Source organism: Leopardus geoffroyi, chromosome A1, assembly GCF_018350155.1.
Source record: "Leopardus geoffroyi isolate Oge1 chromosome A1, O.geoffroyi_Oge1_pat1.0, whole genome shotgun sequence".
NCBI classification, from domain to species: domain Eukaryota; kingdom Metazoa; phylum Chordata; class Mammalia; order Carnivora; family Felidae; genus Leopardus; species Leopardus geoffroyi.
In genome coordinates this window covers 171,684,077-171,708,153 of record NC_059326.1, presented here as the reverse complement: position 1 = coordinate 171,708,153, position 24,077 = coordinate 171,684,077, and the positions used below count along the sequence as shown (strand labels likewise).

The 24,077-nt window shown below is 38.7% G+C and overlaps 1 protein-coding gene across 5 annotated transcripts in view; it reads left to right on the top strand.

The window, feature by feature from the left end:
- Positions 1 to 24,077, top strand: part of EPB41L4A (erythrocyte membrane protein band 4.1 like 4A) — a 256,036-nt gene that overhangs the window by 143,850 nt on the left and 88,109 nt on the right. For all 5 annotated transcript variants that reach the window (XM_045500766.1, XM_045500758.1, XM_045500748.1 and 2 more), the window contains exons 5-10: positions 2,377 to 2,455; positions 10,993 to 11,090; positions 12,241 to 12,361; positions 14,845 to 14,932; positions 17,162 to 17,250; positions 17,853 to 17,916. In XM_045500766.1, the coding sequence (XP_045356722.1) occupies positions 2,377 to 2,455; positions 10,993 to 11,090; positions 12,241 to 12,361; positions 14,845 to 14,932; positions 17,162 to 17,250; positions 17,853 to 17,916 (539 nt within the window). The remainder of the gene's footprint in view (positions 1 to 2,376; positions 2,456 to 10,992; positions 11,091 to 12,240; positions 12,362 to 14,844; positions 14,933 to 17,161; positions 17,251 to 17,852; positions 17,917 to 24,077) is intronic.

The following is a 24,077-nucleotide window of genomic DNA, read 5'->3' as shown; positions in this document are numbered from 1 at the left end:
AATCCTTTCATAATGTTTACATATAGCAAATCATCACATTGCACATTTTAAATGTGTTGCAATTTAATTTGTCAGTTATACCTCATGAAAGCTGTGGAAAAAAAGTTTCCAGTTCTGCTTCTCAAAGTTTGCCAGTGTCTTTTCTTGTGTATTCTTCTGGGGTGGAATACATATTTTCATAGATAATTTCTTCTTCACAAAAGGGATATTTCTGCCATCAGAAATAGATTAGAAATCTTTCCCAGTCAGCACATGGAGTTCTCCCTCTGCCCATTTAAACAGTTGCAGGGTGCCATATATACTTCCTGTGGTTGACATAAATGGTCCACCTGCTGCTAAGCATTTAAGTTTGGATACTATATCCGTTTATTTGTATCAGCTTTTTGCAGATGCATATTTTTGTACTTTTTGCAATAGTAATAGGTGGGTGGTTTAAAAACCATTTGTTTTATCATTAACTTTTCTTCATTATGAAGAAAAATACATGTATGTTGTAGAAAATGTGAACATGGGAAAATTATGAATAAATAAAAACTGTGCATAACCTCACTAACCATAGATTAAGAACTGGTAACATTCTGATATATTTGATCTTCTCTTTTTTTCCTGTGTTCATGAACACATAGATGTGTACCTACTTAGATACCAATAGTTGTCCTACTGTTACATTATTCTCAATCCTATTTTTTATTTTATATTTTCTTGGGTGTTTAAAAGTTCTTAGTATAATGTTTTTAAGTTTATTTATTTCCAGAGAGAGTGAGCAAGTGTGTGCATGGGGCAGGGGCAGAGAAAGGGATAGAGAGAATCCCAAGCGGTCTCTGCACTGTCAGCGCAGAGCCTGGTGTGGGGCTTGATTCCGGGAACCACAAGATAATGGCTTGAGCTGAAATCAAGAGTCAGACGTTGAGCTGACTGAGCCCCCGGGGCAGCCCATGCATGTAATTTTTAAAACAACTTTATTGAGGTACCTTTAACATATAAAAATTATATAAATTTAAGGTGCACAGTTGAATGTTTCAATATATGAGCCGGGCATGGTGGCACCCACCTGTAGTCCCAGCTACTCAGGAGGCTGAGGCAGGAGGATCGCTTGAGCCGAGGAGTTCTGGGCTGTAGTGCGCTATGCCCATCGGGTGTCTGCACTAAGTTCGGCATCAATATGGTGACCTCCCGGGAGCGCGGGACCACCAGGTTGCCTAAGGAGGGGTGAACCAACCCAGGTCAGAAACGGAGCAGGTCAAAACTCCCGTGCTGATCAATATATGTATATGTCATAAAAAGATCATCACAATCAAGTTAAATAACTTATCTATCACCTCTGCATAATTGCATGCATGCGTGTGTGTGTGTGTGTGTGTGTGTGTGTGTGTGTTTGCATGTTATCATTAACTGTAGACACCATGGTGTTCATTAGATCCCCAGAACTCACTCATCTAGCATAACTGAAACTTTGTACCCTTTGGCCAACATCTCCTCATTTCTCCCTCCCAGATTCCCTGGCAACCACCATTTTACTCTCTGCATCTATGTATGTGACTATTTTAGATTCCATATATAAGTGAGATCAGGCAGTATTAGTTTTTCTCTGTGTCTGGCTTATTTCACCTTGCATAGTGTTCTCCAGGTTCATCCATGTTGTCTCAAATGAGAAGGTTTCTTTCTTTTTGATGGCTGAATAATATTCCTCTGTGTGTGTGTGTGTGTGTGTGTGTGTGTGTGTGTGTGTGTGTGTGTGATGTGATATATATAGATAGTATCCATTAGTTCACTGATGGACACTTACATTGCTTCTATATCTTAGCTATTATGATTAATGCTGCAATGAACATGGGAGAGCACATACATCCCCGAGATCCTCATTTCATTTCCTTTGGATAAATACACAGTAGTGGGATTGCTGGATCATGTTGTAATTCTCTTTTTAATTTTCTGAGGATTTACATACTGTTTTCCATAATGGCTGAACCAATTTACATTCCTAGCAACAGTATACAAGGGTTTCCTTTTGTCCATATCCTCACCAACACTTTTGTCCTATTGCTAATTGCCATTCTTATAGGTGTCTGGTGATATCTCATGGTTTTGATTTGCATTTCCCTGATGATTAGTGATGTTGAGTATCTTTTCATGTGTCTGTTGGGCATTTGTATGTCTTCTTTAGAAAAATGTCTATTCTGGTCCTTTGCCCATTTTTAAATTGGTGTGTTTTTTGCTATTGACTTGTAGGGGTTCCTCATGTATTTTGGGTATTAGCCCCTTATTGAATATGCAGTTTGCAAATATTTTTGGTGAGTGTAATTTTTAATAGTTGTATGATATTACACTTCTACTTTGACTAATTTTTAATATGAAATTTAACTTTTCTTATTTTAGCTGGACCTCCATATACTTTGTATTTTGGTATTAAATTCTATGCTGAAGATCCATGTAAGCTTAAAGAAGAAATAACCAGGTATAGTATTGACTTTGCTTTTGAACAATTCATGTATGGCATATACAGAGGGCTTTATTTAATACAAACTGGGGTCAAACATTTGGATGTGTGTCTACCTTGTTTTGTAATGCATCTCCACTGAGAGTTAAATTTAAACTAGCATTGCATGAGGAAGATCAGTGTCTGATGATAGATGTGTGTGAACAATGGCATGAACCCGGGTGACATGATGATAGATTTTGCATCTGCTGTGATGGGATATTTCTGTATCATTATTGTGAAGACTGCATTTGGCCTTTGTAGTCAGTAGCCGTTTGAACTGTGTAAAAGAAGGATATTTTGATACTCAGTTTTCATACGTAAATACAAATTTGAAGAGCCAGTTATTTCTCTTTATTTGGTTATAGCTTAAATGTGAGTTGTCCAGGGCTTTTGTTTATCTCCACAGGAAATGAAAAGATAATTGCTTTCAGTATAAAGGAGAAAAACAACAACAACAACAACAGGGTTTCACAGTGTATTCTTTCACCTTTGTCATCAAATATTTTATTTCAGTTATGGCAGAATTTCCAGTTGGTATTGATTATGTTATTAAAAATAGTCCATGCCAACATTTGAAAGTGGCTTATAAAGAGCAGGCAGTAGTGTTAGGTTTTCACTGAACTCCACTAGACTGTATGTGGTAGCAAACAAAAGCATTTTCCCTGACTTAACTCTAAGTGGTCAGCTTTCTTAGTGAACCCGTATCACTGGCTCAAGGAAAGCTGAATGCGTTATTCAAAACCTTGGAAATTGTGTCTTTGATAACGAAGGTGGTCTGTGGTTTTGTTCCTATTCCATCCTTTCATGGTTTTCCTTAGATTCTTTTGTCTTGATTCTGGACTGCACTCAGAAGAATGAGAAAAGAGGAGGCGAAGTGGACGTTTCCTGTGCTTCTCTGGAGTGCTGTAATTAGGCCTCATTTTTAGAACTGTGCCAAGCTTCATTCACATCTTCCATCTCCACTTTATAAAGGACCACTTTTATTTATTTATTTTTTTTTTTAATTTTTTTTTTTTAACGTTTATTTATTTTTGGGACAGAGAGAGACAGAGCATGAACGGGGGAGGGGCAGAGAGAGAGGGAGACACAGAATCGGAAACAGGCTCCAGGCTCTGAGCCATCAGCCCAGAGCCTGACGCGGGGCTCGAACTCACGGACCGCGAGATCGTGACCTGGTTGAAGTTGGACGCTTAACCGACTGCGCCACCCAGGCGCCCCTATAAAGGACCACTTTTAAAGGAGGGCTGTCCTGTGAGGCCTTCCAGGAGCACACCTCTATGGGGGAAGGGCCGTTGTGTTGGGAAGGAATTAAGGAGAGGGGTCATATTTACATTAGAGCTTCGTGAATAATCTTTGCAGTTGAGGGATTTCCGAGTTATGGGCTCATGGGGAAACTGAGTCCAAGTGGTAAACACACACAAAGGCACACACACCATGTTTGTAACTTATTAGGAAATTGCAAGGAAATAACATTTTATGAAAATACCAGGAAAGTCCTTCATTTTGAGGTTGTCAGTAACCTTTCTGTGCCTCACTTTCCTCAACTGTAAATTTGGAGATATACCTGTTTCATAAGGTTTTGTAAGCATGAAATGGTGTACTAAAAATAATGTAAAGCTTGTGTTAGTTGGCTGCGTTTGGCCAGTAAGTGCTTGATAAATGGTAGCACTTACTGTATCATTCTCTCCTCGCTCCAGCAGGTCAGTGGAGTTACATCTTGAGTGAGGGTTGGGTTCCAAAAGATACTCGATTTATTATTCATAAGGAGAGAAATGGGTGTTTTAGAATGCATTATTTTAAACCTGTTCACCTGATATTATGAACAGAAATTTCCCTTCAGAATCTACTACCAGCTCGTGAGCAGAATGTACAGATTTGTGGGTAACGTACAACCTCACAACATATTCCCTGCAATCTTCTTTTCCTCACGTATTAGACCAGATCATGTAGCTAAGAACCAGATTGCAGAGTTGGCTTCCAGCTAGTAGCCGTGACCTAAAATAATTTATTTTTATTGCCCAGAGCATATAGTTGAGCTTAGGTAAGTTTAATATGACTCAATATGATATCACTACATACTGATTTTTAGAATGTCCTGAAGATTAAGTCATTAATTTGCATGAATAGGTTCATTTAAATGGATAGGCATCATGGACCTTACAAAGGGAGTCAGTTGCATGAAATGATTTTGGCAAAAGTGAAACTAAAACCCAAACCCCAAATCTCCCAATATATGCTATTAAAGGAAAAGTATACTTAGGTCAGCATTTGCAAGTTGAACATTTATCTTGCTTCAATTCTCTGGAAAACTCTTCCAGCCTACTGTGTATTGGCTCTTGGGTTGTTCGTAAGTTTTGACATGAAAATTAATGCTATCTAAAGTCTCTTCTCTTCATCGGCTCCTTAGATAATTTGTGTCCTCATGGTATCTGTTAAGCTTATTTTTAATTCTGATTCAAAATATTACAACAGCCTTCCACATATTCTGGATCATTTATAGCTCTGTATCCCCTGCACACTTGATAAGCATAACACACATTTTGGTTAAGAAGACAGGCTTTGGAATTAGATAGGCTGAGGTTTGCATCCTTGTTCTGCCACTCACTAGCTGTGTAAATTTGAGAAAACTATGTAACCTTTTAAAGTCATCGTTTTCTCATCTGCAAAAACGAATTAAAGTATTTTTTCAAAAAGACAATGAAAGGAATATATAAGATGATATACAGGCCAAGTACTGACCCTAACACAAAAATATAATGTTCCATAGATGATAGGGGTAGTTGAAGTAAAAATAATGATAAGTACTTTATGTTTTCAAATTATTGATTAAGAAATTAGGGAGGAAAAGACCAGCTTGGATTGGAGCCCTGAGATGGGTCTTTCAGCTTAAAGTCAGTCCACTAGTCACAACTTTCTGGGTATAGTTGTTCATTTAATTATGAATCCTCCTACGTCTGCCCTCTTGCCTACATTTCTTGAATTTGTGTGTAAGGACAGAACTCACTCATTCAGCTACCATCATTTAATAACTACATGGAGCACTGTGTCCAGTGCCCTGAGTACCAAGGAGATTCAGTAGTGACCCAAGAGAGAATTTCAGTCTTGCAGAGAGGGAGGACAGAGAGACTGTCTACTGCTTTGCTGGACGACCCTATCTGTGATGTCGCTGGAAGCTTTCTGAACCTTCAAGGATCTAAGAACAGTTTCTTTTTTTTTTTTAATTTTTTTTTTAATTTTTTTTTTCAACGTTTATTTATTTTTGGGACAGAGAGAGACAGAGCATGAACGGGGGAGGGGCAGAGAGAGAGGGAGACACAGAATCGGAAACAGGCTCCAGGCTCTGAGCCATCAGCCCAGAGCCCGACGCGGGGCTCGAACTCACGGACCGCGAGATCGTGACCTGGCTGAAGTCGGACGCTTAACCGACTGTGCCACCCAGGCGCCCCATAAGAACAGTTTCTAAAAAAGAAAACAATGTTCCAAATGACTCATTCATAATGGACACTCCTTAACTTCTAAACATAGGTATTTTGGGGCACCTAGGTGGCTCAGTCAGTTGAGCGTCCGGCTTCTGCTCAGGTCATGATCTCATGGTTTGTGAGTTCGAGCCCCGTGTTGGGTTCTGTGCTGACAGCTCTGAGCCTGGAGCCTATTTCAGAATCTGTGTCTCTCTCTTTCTGCTCTTCCCCTGCTTGTGCTCTCTCTCTTTCTCTCTCTCGAAAATAAACATTAAAAAAATTTTTTAACATAGGTATTTGATTTTTTAAATTTTGTTTTGTAATGTTTTAGAGCAGCCTTTGGAGACTGACATTAAGCTTATTTTTTTTTAATTTTATTATTTTCATATGGAAATTCCTATTTTTCACTTTGTGAAGATTGGTTTGTTTTAGCTTCTTTACCAGCTGAATGGCCTGCAGCGACATGTTCATGTCCAGAGTTTCTGTCTCCTCTAAGTGAGGATAAGGGTTTTCGATACAACACAGTTGAGACAAGGGTCACGTTCTGGGATGGATGCAAAAGAAATCTGTGAACCTTAAAGGATTATACAAATGTAAGGTGATATTATTGCTACTTGTTCCTGTATTGTAATCATGAGTTTTATACTTTGAGATGAAAGTGTTATTCCTGATTTTGCCACTTTTTCTTGAGAGTCAATGTGTGCTTCCTCTACTATTTTTCTCCTTATTAAGCAATACATGCCATTTTCCCCTGCAATGTTCAATATTTTGTGTATCATAAACATTTCCCTCTGTCCTTCACAGTGAAGTTTTATCTGAAATGATTAGGCTCCTATCACATGCTAGGTTCCCTGTGTGTGGGAGGCAGAAAACAATCCTGCTTCCCTGTAGGTAGCTACTCTCCTCTTAGATTCTTCAGTGTCAAATTCACCTGGCACTGAAATCAGACTTCTCCCTGTCCCCAGATTGCTGTTTTCTCACCGGGTCCTAAGTCGCTGGAAGGTGCGCTTCAGGCGTGTTGGTGTAAGCATCTTTGGCCACTGAATTTCAGGGAACCTTGCGTTTGGGCTCTGGAAAGAATGGGGGTGTCTCTGCCCCTTCTTGCAGCAAACCTCTGATACTTGCTAAATTGTTAATGGTGCTCAACAGCTTGTACATCGTTGGTGTCAGCTCAGCTCTTTGCAGTGAATGTCAGATAAGCAGAAAACTGTGAAGCCAATATTTTAAGCCCTTCACTTGTGTTGTACTAGGAGTAGTGCGGTAACTGTGGACAGGGTGGAAGACCCAGCTTTTTTACCCCAGGGCTCATGATCTAGCTAGGAAGACAGTGTGTATACACCAAGATATTAATTTACATGAAAATATAACCAATACCTGCTTTAAGAAGCCTCTTCTTTGCACCAGAATGCCTGGAAAGCTTCCTTATTAAGTGGATCATCTTTAATGAGTGTTCCATTTTTCTCCAATAGGGGTATAGTATAACCAGGGTCACAGTAGAGTTGATCATCAAAACCCTCACACTTTGGAGAATGATGAGAAGAGCTGTTAATAGTTATACATGTATAACAGGCATAAAGAAGATCTGTCCTAGGCAAACTGGCGTGCAGTTTCCCCCTAATTAAAACCACAGATAAAAAGGATTCAAGCATCCAATCATAGCCTTAAGCAGAGTAACAGAGGGAAAGACTCACCAACTCTAAATTTGTGATTTAAATAAAATATTAAATGTACACTAAGTCCCATAAAATCGACAAAATAAGTTATATTCAGTTAGTTAAAAATAGGCCCTGACATAATGATAAAATATTTGTTTAGTATATGAAAATATGATTCTACTGTATCATGAATTTGTCGTATAAAAAACTGATATGATGCTTGCTGTGATAAAGATTAAGCAAATTCTTAATTAAAAATAGTTTACTTGTCTTTTGATTTTAGTGGATTTTTCTTTAATGCAATGACTTAAAGATCTCTGGTATCTTTAAAAGGCAGGCTGTCCAGAGAAGTTTGAACAGATGTCCTTTTTTCTTTTTCTTTGTGAATTTCTCAGAGACAGCAAAGAGTGTTCAGTTTTTTCCATTTCAGCCATCTGTCTACCTATTCATTTGTATATCTAGCCATCAAGTCAACATTTATTGAGCAATTACTATGTGCCAGACCTATATACTGAGACTACAGTCACTGATGGGATATGGTGCATTTCTTTGTATCTGTTTGTCTTTCTCTCATTTTCAGTTCTTTGTGTTTTCATCCCCCTCTGTTTCTCTTTCCTTTTCTCTTTGAAGCAAACTCTTGTGGGATTAGGTTCCTCTGTTTCTGTATTTGGCAAGCGATTTGACTGTTCAGTCAGATGTTATAAAAGTCTTAATAGAACAAGACAAATATGCATCTGTGACCCATTTCCTTAAAAAAAAAAAAAAACACTTCAGGAAAAGAAATTCCAAGTTAACAATAGAGAGTGTAGCTAAATAAATGTTAATTTCCAACAAGCAGTAGTAATTCTAGCAAAATGTCTCTTCAGTGTATAAGCTTTTGTATTTAAGTTCTGCTAATAGTACTTTACTCTGCTTTTTTCCTCCTCAAGGGGAGGATAGATGATTATAACAAAGTGGATGTGATATCCAAGATGAGCATTCAGGGCATGGGGAGTAGTTAAGTAGGGCTAGAAAAGTAAACGCAAGTTAGGGAGTAGAGATAGTCATTGGTTAATGGCAAGAAATTGTGGCTCAAGAAGCACAAGTCTTCCGAGGATTTTTTTTAAACTGGTTGTAGTTTATTTTTCTCTTGGTGCAAGCCGCCAGGTTGCAGAGTGTCAGGAAGGCTTGAGTGTGGCTTGGAGAGTAAAGAGTGGGGTTCTCTCAACTTCCTTTTTGCTGTTTTGGTGTAGAAGAACCCAACCACTTTTGCTGGCTGCAGCTTGCCTAGTAGTGGGTAGCAGAGGGGAGGGAAGGGCTCTGATGAGCCCAGCACCTCCTGAAGCCTGCTGGCTGCTGGTGGCCACCCAGGACTGGGGCCCGATATTGGCCTTGTCAGGCTGGCCACCAGGTTGCCTCCTCCTGGCTTCCAGAGCCAGGTCACAGGTATTGGTGCCGCTGGAGGCCTGGGGGAGATTCTGAGCATTCTGGGGACTCCCGACACTGTAGCCATGGACTGGAGGGTGGACTTGGTGAAAAAGAAGCTTGCCTACCAGGATTTGGGTTGGTGTTGGGGAGACCCGGGTGGTGAGGCGTGGCTTCTCCAGGATGCCCTGCATTTCCCAGGAGCTGTTATTGGACAAGGAACCTTGGTGGCACCGGAAATAATCGTGGGTGGCCAGGAGGGAGCCATTGGAGGGGATGACTGCTGTGCTGTCACTTGTGGGCCTGTGGAAACCAGTGCAGCCACCTCTTGTGGGCCTTGGTGCATGATCACCAGTGGCAGGGGTGCAGATGGGGACCTAGGCCATAGAGCCCATTTGCAAAGGAGACTGAGGCAGGCCACTCCAAGACTGAGGCCTGCATGTCACAAACTCTCTTAAGGATCTGAATTTTATTCTGAAAGCAAAATGAAATTTTTTAAAGGTCTTATTTTTTCCAGGGAGTGATATGATCCTATTTTTCTGTTAAGAATTTCATCTACTTTTTGGGAAGGTTGTTTGGAAGGGAGATAAGTGTGAATGTTGGCAGAGCACCAAAGGTTTCAGAAATCCGGTGGATAGTGACCTGGAGTGGATTCCAAAAGACAACAGATTTAGTGACTGAATGCGCATGCTAGGGTTGCACATTGTTGGTAGGTTTCTCTTACTTGGATATATGGAGACTGTGGTGCTGTTTACTAAAATGGGAATTCAGGAAACACAAGGTGTTAAGAACATTATCTCTTAAGCTTGTGGATGCCATCAAACTTGGTCCAGTCTTCTAGAAATAATCAGAGTAGTATCTAACATTTGGATTCCCTCACTATGGCCTTTGCTTGTGAGCATTTGGAGAAAAGAAACTTAATACAGCTGACTTTTATAATTCATTTCCTTTGCCCTTTTCCTGCCCTTCCCAGTGAAATCAAGAGTTGGCTTGCAAAGAAAGAGAAATTACAAAGGACACAGCCTGGTGCATGTGTGTGAATGCATGCTGCATTGTAGGTAATGGTGGCTGAGGACGGTGTTGATGGTTCATTGTATTAGTTCATGTATCTCTGGCTTCTCTCACCCTCACTCCACAGGCAGAAAGACTGGATGGGGGAGAGAAGGAGGGCAAGCCAGCCAAAGTTGCATAGCATCCTGATTAAGAGGTTCTAGAGTCGTATTGCCTGGGTTCCAGTTCTGGCTCTGCTGCTTAACTAGTTGTGACATCTTGGATGAGATACTTGACTTAATCTCTTTGTGTCTATTAGTTACTTCATTCTGCAAAATGGAGACAGTAATAGTACTGGCCCTATTTTAAAGTCTTAACATAAATTACTGTATGTAAAACACTTAGAATGAGTTACTATATTAACAGTATTTGGGACAGTGGGTGGCACTATTCTAACAGGTTCTTTTAGGCAAATGGAATGAACAAAGCCATAGATAATGGGAATGAGAATTGATGGAATTGCACCATAATGACCTTTTTATCCTGTACCCATGGTTTTAGACCCTGTAGGTAACACATCATAAAGGTTGTTCTACCAGTAAGACCGTGTCATAGTTGTAGTGGCAGTGGCATTAATGGGAATGGTGAGAGTAGCTTTTATGTAACTTCCACATTGACCTCATGAGGTGTAGACACTTCGCTGTCCCAGCTCTGCAGGTGCAGAGACTGGCTGTTGGAGAGGGTCAGTAGCTGCCCAGATGAATACTGGAGCTGGGAAGCAATCCATCCAGTCTCACTTGAGAGCCTACACTTTTGAGCCACTACCCTGTATTGCTTATGTGTGTTTAAATAGTTCCTGTTCACTCAACAGCCCCCTCATAAAAGCACAGAAGTGGCTTTATTTTCCTTCAAGGTGATTGGCTGTTGCTGTGATTATCAGAGACTGAAACTTCAGGTCTGGGTAGTGTAAGATATCATTAATCTCTTTTTTCCATTTCTCTTTTAGATATCAGTTTTTCTTGCAGGTGAAGCAAGATGTCCTTCAGGGCCGGCTGCCCTGCCCTGTCAACATCGCTGCTCAGCTGGGAGCATATGCCATCCAGTGTAGGTTCCACTAAAGCATATTGAGAAAAAAAATGTGAATGTTTCTTTTTAAGCAAGTTTAGGTACTGAAGTTCTTCTTATCAAGTGATATTTTCCTAAAAAAAATTTAGTCAAAATTCAAGTTTTAATCAGTGTTTTCTCAGAAGAGTTAAAAGTGAAACCAGTTACATATCCCTTGTAATAGGTCACATTGGAGTTTTAGTCACAGGAACAGCATTGATTCTTAATTAGGTGGAGTGTCTGAAAAGCCCTTCTAGTCTACATCCCACCTGAGTTTTATTGATCCCCCCAAGCTGTTTTGTCTCAGAGATCACATTGCTCCCAGGCAGCTGTTGTGAAGATTCCATGTGGTCAGATGCCAGTGACCGTTCAGGGTGTGGCACACATTTGTCACTCATTGGGCTTCAGCTCTTGGCATCAATATGGCAACCATGTGGGGGAAGCTCCACACTGCATTGTCATTTTGGAGGCTGAGGATGTTTCCACTTACAGATACTGAGTCCTTTCTAAGAATAAAGCCAGGGATGGGGGCAATGAGACAGCATTTTCCTTGCCTTTATGGCATTTCCAGTTCAGAGATGGTGTGGAAAAAAATGTCCTAGGAAAAATGGCACATAGTTGAACTGGGTTGGACTTGGAAGGTGGATTAACATAGGGAGGAAAACTTTAATAAATGTAATATGATGAGCTTCTGGTTTGATTTTGCTTCTTTGTATAAACTAATATACAGCATTATGTTAAATTTCCCTGACCGCTGTTTGGGGCATATACATTTTGATTCATATACTCTTGATGCCTTTTTCTGAGAGGATATGTTGACATCATCATTGTTTTTTGCCTCTAGCTTTTCTAATATATGCACAATAAATTCTATTTATGCCATTTTATTTCATGCAACCTGGTAAGAATAATTGAAATGAAAATGATAATTATAGTCTTTCCGAAAGCAAAAATATAGAACTTAGGTTCTTAAGACAAGATTTTATTTATACCGTTCATATATACTCACCAGTTGTTTTTTATTAAAATTAGTTATGTATGAATTCATTAATAAGACATTTGAAGAAAATTTTTTGGCATGATAGGAATATTTTTGAGTATTTTTAGGAATATTCTTCTAAAGTGGAAAAAAATACAATTTGTTTTTTAGCTGAGCTTGGAGATTACGACCCATATAAGCATACTGCAGGTTATGTGTCAGAGTACCGGTTTGTTCCTGATCAGAAGGAAGAACTTGAAGAAGCCATAGAAAGGATTCATAAAACTTTAATGTAAGAATCACATTTTATTAACTATAGTCAACATGCTGTACATTAGATCCCCAATACTTCATTTTATAACCAAAAGTTTATATGCTTTAGTCAGCATCTCCCCATTTCCCCCATCCCCAGTCCCTGGCAACCACCATTGTAGTCTTTGTTTCTATGAGATTGGCTTTATCAGATTCCACTTCAAATGCTCTTGTAGTGTTTGTCTTTCTCTGTCTTATTTCACTTTGAGTAATGCCCTCAAGAACCATCAATATACTTGAGAGTTGCTAAGAGAGTAGATCTTAAATGTTCTTACCACACGAGAAAGAAATGTAATCATGTGACAAAATGAGGGTGTTAGCTAACCCTATGTTGGTAGTCAGTTTGCAATATATAAGTGTATCAAATCAATACATTGTACTCCTTAAAATTGCACAGTGTTGTATATTGTATTTGATATACAACCAAAGCTAGAAAAAAAATCATGTCTTATGTTACATCATCCATTAAGTATCATCTTTTGCTCTTGGTAGTCTTAAGAAAAGTTTCTAGAATGATAAATTCTTCACATATGCCTTGAACATTCTAGTATTTTTTTCTTTTAAGTTTTTTTTTTAACTGCTTATAACACTAAAATGCTCATAGAAAACCCAAGTAACTTTAAAAATGTAAAGGAGAGAGTAAATTTCAAAACCTAACGTCAATGTATTTTTGATTAATGGCCTTCCAGACCTCTCTTTATGCATAAATTCACATAAAGAAAATTTATTTTGTATAGATTTATGTATGTATGATTTAACATTAATGGAATCATTCTGTATATATTGTTATTTTGCAATTTCCTATTTTTTCAGTCATCAGTACCTTGTGAAATTTATTCTTCTAGTTATAAGTATATTTTAAAACCACAAAAGCCTTAATGTATTCTGGATTGGGTCTGTCTTAAGGATGTAAATTCTTTACAGTTATAAGCAAAGTCCTACTCAGTCTACAGCAATGAATCTGGAAATCATGATGACACCTTGGAGGGTATTATGTTAACACCACATGCACTTCTGAGAATATACACACTCCCCTAGTAGGATTTTCAATTAATGGCCTGCAGCATTGAAGTTATAATTTAATTATAGTTATTTTGGTTAAATCCTCTATACTGGTTAATTTTGCTTTATTCCCTCTTATGTAACATTCCCTCTTGAATTTGCTTGGTTTCAGATCTATTATAGTTAAGAAAAAAAATGTAGAATTAATCTGGTCAACAAAAAATGTTTGCCTAAAGGATCTGTTTCAGTGAGTAGCAGCAGAAGTCAATTGCTGAATTGTAATCAGAGAAACCAGGCTTTCCATCTTGTATTAGCATGCACCAGAATGCTCTTAAGCCTGATTATAGAGTCCTTCATTTTAAGGTTTCCCTGAAGTGGATGCTAAGAGAGTGCCTCTTATAACATTATGAAGGGCAGTGTGTCTGGCACATTCTGAGAATACTAATTCCAGGAGTTTCAAAGTACAATTACATTTTTGAAATTATCAAGGAGCTTTGGGTAAAGGGCCTTACATGTTTTATGTGATGGTATTGACAGTGTGACTGTTATTTCTAAGAGAATAAAGCTTGATCAAGATTTAGTAGCTTTCTTGTGTCTAATTTGTCATGAACATTCTTTATAGATTTCAAAATTGAGGTATATTGCTGGATTTTCCAGGGTACCATGGCTGAAACATTGGATGCATCAAAGCAGGATTTATTAATTAAAAAAATTCATAGCTCCTTTTGTTAACTAAAAATCTGTCTCTCTTACACACACACACACACACACACACACACACACACACACACACACACACACACACACACACAGAGTTCCACTCATCCATGGAGATTCCAGGCAGATGCTCACACTCATTAGGAATGAATACCATTTATGTAATTATCACCAATGAAGATTTTGGGATGATTTCTATACTTTGTATTAAGAAAATGGCAAGTATTTTTACAATTTATAAATGTTAATGTATTTTCAAACTACATACGTAGTCAGGAGATGCTGAGTTAGGTGTTGGGGAGAGACCCCAGTTAGGTGTTGGGGAGCCCATTCTCTTCTCCCTGCCCACTACTATTCTCCTTTTCCTCCTGATGGAGAGCTGCTGGTGCGTGGAGACATTTTACTCTTTGTAAAGGATATATTCTTTAATTCAAGTGCTTATATTCTGAATCTCTTTGAGGGTTTCTGAAACAGAATTTTTAATATATGCTGGGACATTGGGATTGGCTATAATGAGCAAAAACAGATTTGGTAAATGAAATTAACTTAATACAAGTTTCACCTCATAGTGTAAAATTTTGTCACCAAGAAGGCAAGGGACTTCTTCAAATACTAAGACTTAAGTTTGCATTAGGACAAAGGATTATTTATTTCTCCAGTGAATATGGTGAAGATGGTTCCCATATCCTGTAAGTGCAGTACCCATTAGTAAAGTAAGGCTCTTTGTTTTTATGCTGGGTGTAGGGGTCAGGCTCCTTCTGAAGCAGAGCTGAATTACTTGAGGACTGCTAAATCTCTGGAGATGTATGGCGTTGACCTCCATCCCGTCTATGTGAGTAACATTTAATTAACACGAGATATTTTAAGCTGATGACATTTTTCTGAAAAAGTCACCGAAACTCCCAAAGGAAAGCGGTAGTCCTGTTGTTTAGCAAGCAGATGATACTTTCTCATCTGTTTTTCGAACACAAAGCACCTCTTGCATGGATTAAACCCTAATGAGTTTTGCTTAAAAGTCTGTGATTATATTTTCATGTGTAGAAAACAATTAACTGGGCTTGAAAACACAATCTGGATAACAGCTCCATAGGGCTTAGCTAAACGTCAAAACAATTTAAAATTGGTCTATAATTGATTGTATGAGACAGAAAACAGGAGGATTTTCCAAAAATAGATTTTATGACCGAAAAGCATTCGTGAAATCACTTACCAGAAAAGTAGCCTTTAGGCACCAGTGTAGGTGCAGGTGTTGATGGTTCTATGTTGGATGTACAGGTTCTCTCAATATTAGGGTTACTGCTTACTATAGTTATCACCACTGCATTAGAAATGGTTTTGCAAATTTTCTTTAGTGGCTGATGAACACTGGCTGAATATAGACAGAGTTTATACTAAATCTGTGTTGAGTGTTCTGGAGCCATGTCTTAACCTTGAAACCATTTCTCAAAGGTTACCAATTGACAGTTCTTTGCCTGTGAGGTTGAAATGCCATTGCCTTTCATTTTGTAAGAGTTGAGTTAGCAATAGTCCAAATTTGATGATTTGAGAAAATGAGCCAGGTGCCTTATTCTTTACACAAAATGAATTGCTCAAGATTTTCTATAGACAAGGTCAATTAAATTATGGAATGTGATTTTTAAGGAACGCTGATTAAACTTACCATAATGCAAGTAACTCATTTATGGATTCATTTTGCAATATTCGTTTGCTCGTCAGAGTTTCCTAAACCAAGAAATCTTCTCGTTTTCTTCGTAAAAAGTAGAAGCACCTCTGGGTATACTGTTAGTATGGCAATAAAAGTTACATGTTTGGGTCAAGTAGTAGTTTCTTGATATTTTAGATTCCAATCTAATTACATCATTACATGCTCTATACTACTGTCATTTAAGAACACCTCTAAAACTTAGTGGAATAGTTACTGTTTTCCCTTCTAGCCACATTAATCATGTTGAGCTTTTAGTTTTTTAAGAAATATATAGGAGGTGTGTAAAAGAGAGAATCTTCTGAAAAACGGCTCTGCTTTTGTGTAATGCTTATCCTAATTCATATACACTTTTTTTTGTGGATGGTAGGAGTTTATGGCAAATGAACTGGATTCAGTAGAATCTTCCATACATTCCTCTAAAATTGAATTTTCAGAACTGAAAGTGGGCAACAGCTGGGATTCTTCAAAAATATATGAGCTGTCTTATATTCTTTGGAGTATGACTTTACAGGCTGTTATTTGACCTTAGAGTAGAAATACAATTCATACAGACGTGTGCATGTCCTTCATTACCCACAGTGTTTGTGACTTTGTCATTTCAGAATCTCATTTTCTTAATTAGGATTTATCATCTCCTGGAAATTGAGGGTCTTCAGTCTTTACCAGAAGAGATGTATTTTTAACTCTTTTGAGTAGTAAAGTCACAAATGGAAGTAGGAGGGAGCATGATAGAAACATCAGAAAATCCAGGTGTGTGCCTGAAGGCAGCTGCCTGAACTCAACTTTCTGGAGAAGGGTGGTGGAAAGCCAGGTTTCATGATTATCTACATCTAAGAATAAGATCGAGATGAGCCAACCCTTGGGAAGGAACTCTTGATAGAAGTCAGTGGTTCTCAATCCTTGGCTGCACAGGAGAAATCACCTGGAGTATTTATGTATTTTTGATTCCTAGGCCCCTTCATTACAGATTCTGATTTAACTGGTTTTGGTAGCACCTGGGCATCAGCATGTTAAGCTGCACAGGTGATTTCAGTTAATGTGCAGCCAGGGTTGAACTGCACTGTAGGTGCAGTGTGGGGTGAGTCTATCAGTGGCCTGATTGGTAGTCCAGGTTCTTTTAATGAACTGAAGTTCTAAGTATGAATATACTAAGAAAATTTTTCATTAAAAAATTGAAAAAAAATGAGCAGCAAGCTAGCTATTACCATAGCTTAGCTAGCTTTCTAAGTTGATGTCTTTGACAAACTAGACCCAATATTAATACAACATATTATGTTTGTATGGCCAATTACAGTTTGACAAGGAGCTGTGACATGAATAAATTCATGGATAATAGGCATATGCTTGTTTTTGCAGGGAGAAAACAAATCTGAGTATTTCTTAGGATTAACTCCGGTTGGTGTTGTTGTCTACAAGAATAAAAAGCAAGTGGGGAAGTATTTCTGGTAAGTATAACTTGAGGGCAGAGTTAGTATTAAAATTATATGCTGTATATACTAGGCTTATGGGGCTTACTTGTCAGTGAAAACAGGTACGTTTCCAGTGGTTGATAAATAAATGAGTAAAACTGGGTATACATTTTCTCCCAGTGCATCTTAGTATGTATTTTCTCTGTAAATTTTAGGTACTGTGATTCTGGACTCTCTTGTCCATGCAAATTATGTGTAGTAGGATTTCCTATCCATTCCAGTGTATGCTGGTGGGCTGTGGGCCCAGGACTACTTTGAGTTCTAACTCTAAATGTGGGAGGCATTTGGAGGGCCTGGGAGCCTGTAGCCCTACACTGTGTCTGGGAAGGCAGACTGCTGAGACTTTGGGGATTCCAAGCTTGTCTGTATCTACTGGAGAAGTACAGGAGTATGAAAATGGAATTTTATTTAGGAAAGTGTCCAGAGCAAATGACATACAGGGAACTCTCTACAATTACTGGAGCAGTATATACAGAAACTGAAACGAGCCAGTCTTTTCCCACTGGATACTTCTCTGAATTTCTGAAAGATTAATTCTTAAAAACTACACCACCGCCGCCATCTGCTTTGTTTTTCAGGCCACGGATTACAAAGGTTCACTTCAAGGAGACACAGTTTGAGCTCAGAGTACTGGGAAAAGATGTAAGTTTTTGTTGACTGCTCAGCTTCCCTTAACTGAGGAGAGAAGTCTTGTCTGCTCGTTGAGAACTTAAAAATCATTGTGAAATAAAACTGCCATGTTTCTTCAGCTGCAGCCACATGGAACCAGGTTAATGGACTCATGTGCACAACTTCTTCTCAAGGAAGGGAAAGGGAAGTGAGTAGAAATGAACGAGTTGATTATAGAGGAGTGTCATTTTAGTTTTAGCAAAAAGAGAAGAAAACCCTTTCTAGGGCACAAGAGAAAAGAGGAGGTGATTATCATTATTAGAGTAGTTTGCTTTGAAGTACTGTCTATGAAGGTAGGATTCATCTCATCAGAAGCGTGCAACCTGCATATAGGATAAAGAGTGTCCTAATTTTGTCCCAGGGTAAATTAATTTTTTTTTTCAACGTTTATTTATTTTTGGGACAGAGAGAGACAGAGCATGAACGGGGGAGGGGCAGAGAGAGAGGGAGACACAGAATCGGAAACAGGCTCCAGGCTCTGAGCCATCAGCCCAGAGCCCGACGCGGGGCTCGAACTCAGGGACCGCGAGATCATGACCTGGCTGAAGTCGGACGCTTAACCGACTGCGCCACCCAGGCGCCCCTGTCCCAGGGTAAATTAAACAACCTGTAGGGAGTAACACTTCTATTCTCTCTGGCATGGTGGATAAGCTAGATGGGAAATTCTGATGCTTTCAAAGGAGAATGTAAGGCAAGGGTGCAAAAATATCTTTGCCCTGCAAGCTGGCAGTGTCCTCCAGGATTGTTTGGGTCACGGGCACAGTATTTATCAGAGTCTGGAGGTAGCTTTTAAGCAGCGGGGCCAAAAAAGGCAAGAATGTGAAAGCTTCCTTTTAATCTACCTGTGAAAAGGGTGCTCCCTTGAAGTGCGATTACTCTAATTTGTATTTATGGGATAAGTTAGTGGAAATACGATGTACGAGAACCATCCTTCTGTCTCTTTGGTAGTAATTTTATGTAGACCCAAACCCTGAGTGGGTGCATTGAATGGACTTTCTGAGGAGATTCTGTTGTAAAAATGAGGCAAAGAAAACCTGCGCTTCTGCATCTACACGTTGAGGCACGGGAAAGGAGTGGCTGCTGCCTCAGGTGCAGCATGGTACCAGGCAAGGTCTCACACATAGCAGGTGCCTGCTCAGGTTTTGTTGAACAATCTGTGAACGGATGGACTGAGATTACATACTGTCAAATCAGAAAGCCTGATTTTTCTAGAAAAATACAGCGATCCTTCCCTGAACTGTGTGACATGCTGCCATTTATTGATAAAATTAAAATTGGATTTTGAAATGAGTTTTAACTTGTAAGGAGGGAAATTCCAGATTAGATAAAAAAAAAAATGATAGTCCCAACACCTCATCATAGTTCTTAGCAGCCTAGTTTTCTTCAGTTCCTGATTAGACACATCAGTGGTAAAAGATGTGCTGTGAGATTGAATTAAAGTCATCCCAAAAGTAGAACAGCTAATTGGATAGTAGGGCTATGTGATTTTTTTCCCTTTCCTGCCACTGGTTTCACAAGAGTTAATGCAAGGAATAAAGTCTATTCAATACATTGAAAATAATGTTTCACGTTTTTAATAAGAATATTATAATAAAATAATAAGACTTTTCTGTGGAAGCATTACTATTATTTAGAGTCATTTTCCCCCCTCATACCTGTTATTTTTATGAGTGAGGTCCTTTGGTCAACTACTTTTATATTATTATTAGAGTGCCTTAAAATGTCTTCTGCCTCAGGATAAACATTTGTCAGAGTGTCAGCTAACTTGAACTTCTAACTTCTTAGATTTTTTCATTATTAGGTGAAAACAACACAACAAAATTGATAGTTTTCATGTTATTTTTTTAATGGCAGTGTCATGGTGTGACCTTGTTTCCTCCCAACCCCACTCTGCCTCAGTCCATTCTGCAGCTTTGAAAAGGAGTGGGTGTGGGGCACCTGGGTGGCTCAGTGGGTTGAGTGTCCAACTTTGGCTCAGGTCATGATCTTGCAGTTCGTGAGTTCAAGCCCCACATCGGGCTCGTTGCTGTCAGTGCGGAGCCCACTTCAGATCCTCTGTCTCTCTCTCTCTCTCTCTGAAAAAATAAATAAACATTAAAAAAAGAAAGAAAGAAAAGAAGAGGAGTGGGTGTTTGGGTGTCGCCTGAGGCACTTCGTGCTCCTGGTTCATTAGCCTAATGTCACCAATCTCTTACGGTGAAGCAGGTCACATAACTCAGGCTTGAATCACAGGGATTTTTTTTTTAATAGGACATTAATTTAACCAAAGCACTCCTTTTTCTGAGCGTTCTTGCTTTGCAGTCTTTCTTCCCTCTCCACCTGGGTATCTGTGAGGAATGATTTACATAATGGTGAAATTAAGCTGATTATTATGGAGACCTAACTGTAATCATAGATTATATATAAAAACCCCATGAAACCCATCACCTGGAACAGTAATCACAACCAGCTCGCAAAATGGTTGAAATGCTTATTCTGGTTTTCTGCTCCACTGGTCCAGTCAGAGAGACTTAACTCAGTATGTTCAGTGCTCTTAGGGCCAAATTCAGACATTCAGTTCCCAAAAGATCAGCAATGTCCTACAGGTAAAAGATTTTTCCTGTTGTCACACTATGCCACTAACATGTCCAGCTCCACTTTTTAATATTAGCAGTGTCTACCAAAACACATTATCATATCTTAATAAATATAATGTGCTAACACATAGTATTTATTCATATATTTCTTTGCATCCACAAATAACAGTCTCATCTTTCTCAGATATAACCTTAGTGAGTTCACTGATTCGGATTTGAGAGAGGAACAAACACTGGTTTTGTAAAACTAAAACTAAAGTCTGGTTTTGTAAAAATTTAGTCCTCTGACAGATTCAGCAGGTAATTATAAATACTTCTGTGGATTAGTTAAGCTTCCAAATAGGTACTATGGCTTAAATAATACCTCTCAGAAAAATAAAAACTTTAAGTATAAAGGTCTTCCATGATGATTGTAGAAAATCTGGGAAATATACTGTAAAGAAGAAAATGAAAATTACCTCTTAAAATTCAGAGGTAATGATTATTATTTCAGTACAAGCCCTTTCAGATTTTGCTCTGTTAGCATGAATGTGTAATATACATATATATACACATATATATGTGTCATCCCCTACGTGGTTCTATACGTGGGTTTTATACTTAATTTCATATCATAAGCATTTTTCCTTTTATTTCATTTTTTCATATGTGCCTACACAGTGTTTGATAATGTGTTTTACTGTTTTATGTGCTTGACCTTTTTTTTCTTAATGTCGTGGATCAATGTTTTCCTCCTATTGTATCTTATAAATGTGTTCTGCTGGTAGAGGCGAAAGCTGTGGAATTTTATTTTTATCTCAAATCTGGCTGTTTTGCTGAATTCTTGTGTGTTAGCCAAGAGTTCTTAATTTTATTCTCATAAATTTTTGTAGGTATATAATTTTGTTGCTTGCAAATAAAAATAATTTATTTGCTCCTTTCTGTTATTTATGTTTCATATTTTATAGTGCTGGTCGTAACTTACAGAAGAGTGTTAAGTGATCTAGTAATATAAAGCACCTTTGATTGGTTTCTGATTTCAGTGAAAATACCACTGTTCCACCACTTATGTGTTAGCTCTTGGTTTTAAGAACATGTGTTTATTGTGAGAAGTTTAAATTTTTTTAAGTCTATTATCAAATGGTTGCTGTTTACTGAATTCCTTGAGAGCAAAGATTGTTGCTTGTTCACCCATTGACCACCTAGTGTTTATTTTCAAAATCTAGACAAGGAGCACCTGGCTGGCTCATTTGGTAGATCATGTGACTCTTGATCTCGAGGTTGTGAGTTTGAACCCCACATTGGGTATAGAGATTACTTAAAATTTGAATAAAATATTATATTATATTATATTATATTATATTATATATCATATCATATCATATCATATCATATCATATCATATCATATCATATATAATCTAAATGAGAGAGGGTAGTGGCTCAGACCCGGGTAGCAACATTCAAGGTGCTGAGAAGCTGTTGGATTCTGGATTTAGCTCCATGGTTGTGTAAATGTGAGGAGGTATAAGAGAGAGGAGTCCTGGTGACTTACGGGTGTTTGGCCTGAAAGGCAGGAAGAGTGGAGCTGCCATCCACTGAAGTAAGGAGGGCTTTGCATAGAGCAGATTTGGGGAGGAAGGTTAAGACTTCCTTTTTTAATATATTGTATCTGAGATATCTGTTAGACATATAAGTGGAGACGTTTAATAAGTGGGTTCTATAAGTCTGGAGTTTGGGACCAAAGTTTGGGGAGAATATTAAAATTTAAGAATCATTGACATATCCTGGTATTCAGAGCCAGGAGACTATACGAGGTCACTAGGAGAATGAGCATAGAGAAGAAGAGGAAGAACCAGAAAAGGAAGCTGAGAAGGAATAACGAAGGAGATAGGAAGAACACTAATTGTATTTAGTTTTGCCAGCTAAAAATCATGTATTACATGTCAGATGATGCTGATATGTCAAATAAGATGAGGACTAAGAATTGACTGCTGAATTTAGGATTGTAGGAGGTCATTGATAAGACAATTTTCAGTGGATTGAAGAGTGAGCTTTAACTCAGCAGTTCCACTGTTAGGTCTGTGCACGCTAGAGAATCACAAGGGACGTGTATCTTTACTGTAGCACTTATATGAAAGAAAAACCCTAAGAGGAGTCCATTATTAGGGGAATGACCACCACTGATGCATGCTAGTTAAGGAAAAACAAAAGAGGTAATAGGAGTAGAATTGGAGAGGGTGAGTATAGACAACTCTTTTGAGGAGTTTTGGCACAAAGAGGAACAAATAGGAAGATGGCTGTCAGGGGAAGCTGGTCAAGAGGGTTGGTTTTGTTTTTTAAGTTGGGAGAAATAATAGCACATTTACACTCTGATGAGGATGAACCAATATGCAATGAACACTTGACAATGTTGCGGGGAGAGAGAGAAATGCTGGAATGATGCTCCTTAAGTAGACAATAGTGGATGACAGCTAGTGTATAAATAGAGGGGTTGGTTTTAGATGGCAGCCAGGACAGTTCATCTATGGTTAGCAGGCAGGAAGATAGAGCATGGGAATGTAGATTAGGGTAGCTGGTTAGTTCTCTTAGGATCGTTCTGCTTTTTATTTTGAGGGAACTAGGTATCAAGGTCATCAGCTAAGACTGAAGTTGGGGAGGATGTGGTGGGGGTCTGAAGGAAGCAGAGGTATGAAATAGTGATTTTGAAGAGAAAATAGACAAGAGACATGTAGTTTGATGATAACCTATGATAGCATGGTGGTACAGAGGGTCCTGAATTTAAAATGAGCCTACCACACTTGTTAGGATGAGCACTGGGTGTTGTATGGAAACCAATTTGACAATAAATTACATTATTAAAAATAAGTAAATAGATATTCAAAAATCAGGAAAAAAAATAATAAAATGAGCCCACTCACGGTGTGCTTTTGTGCAACCACATTAGACAGTGCTGGTGCAGACACGAAGTGAGACTTGGCTTTCTCAAGAGAATAATACAAAGAGAAGGGCCAGGAATCCTGTGAGGCAGGGGAGAAAATACAGTGATTTATCATGGAATTGAAACTGAGAAAGGAAGAGAGCAAAGACCATGAAAGAGTGGTGGGTCTGTGGATGGAGGTCCTGGTGGAGTTGTTCGGGGGTGTAGAACCGGAAAGAGTAAGCTGGAGAGAGAGGGTGATGGTCAGAAAGTTGGGTGTGAGGCATTGAGATCACAGAGGAGCCTCAGTTATTGTAAATGGGAAGTTGTCAGGCATTGATTCTCACCTCTTGGCAACATCTAGAGACAGTTTTGGTTGTCACAGTGCTGGACAGGGCAGAGATGTGCCTGGCATCTAGAGGGGAGAGGTTGAATGTACTCCCATACATGTCAATAATGCTGAAGCTGAGAAACCCTGGTGTGGAGTTACATGCATGAGAGCGAGTGGTTGGGACAGGGAGGAAGACAATATCATTGAGAAGTTCAGGGAACTGAGATGTCTGGGTGTTGGAGGGATTGTTTCTATTTACATATGGAAATTTCCAATAGTTAACACAAGAGGAGTATTGGAGGATGTGACTATGACTGCAGTAGCATCGA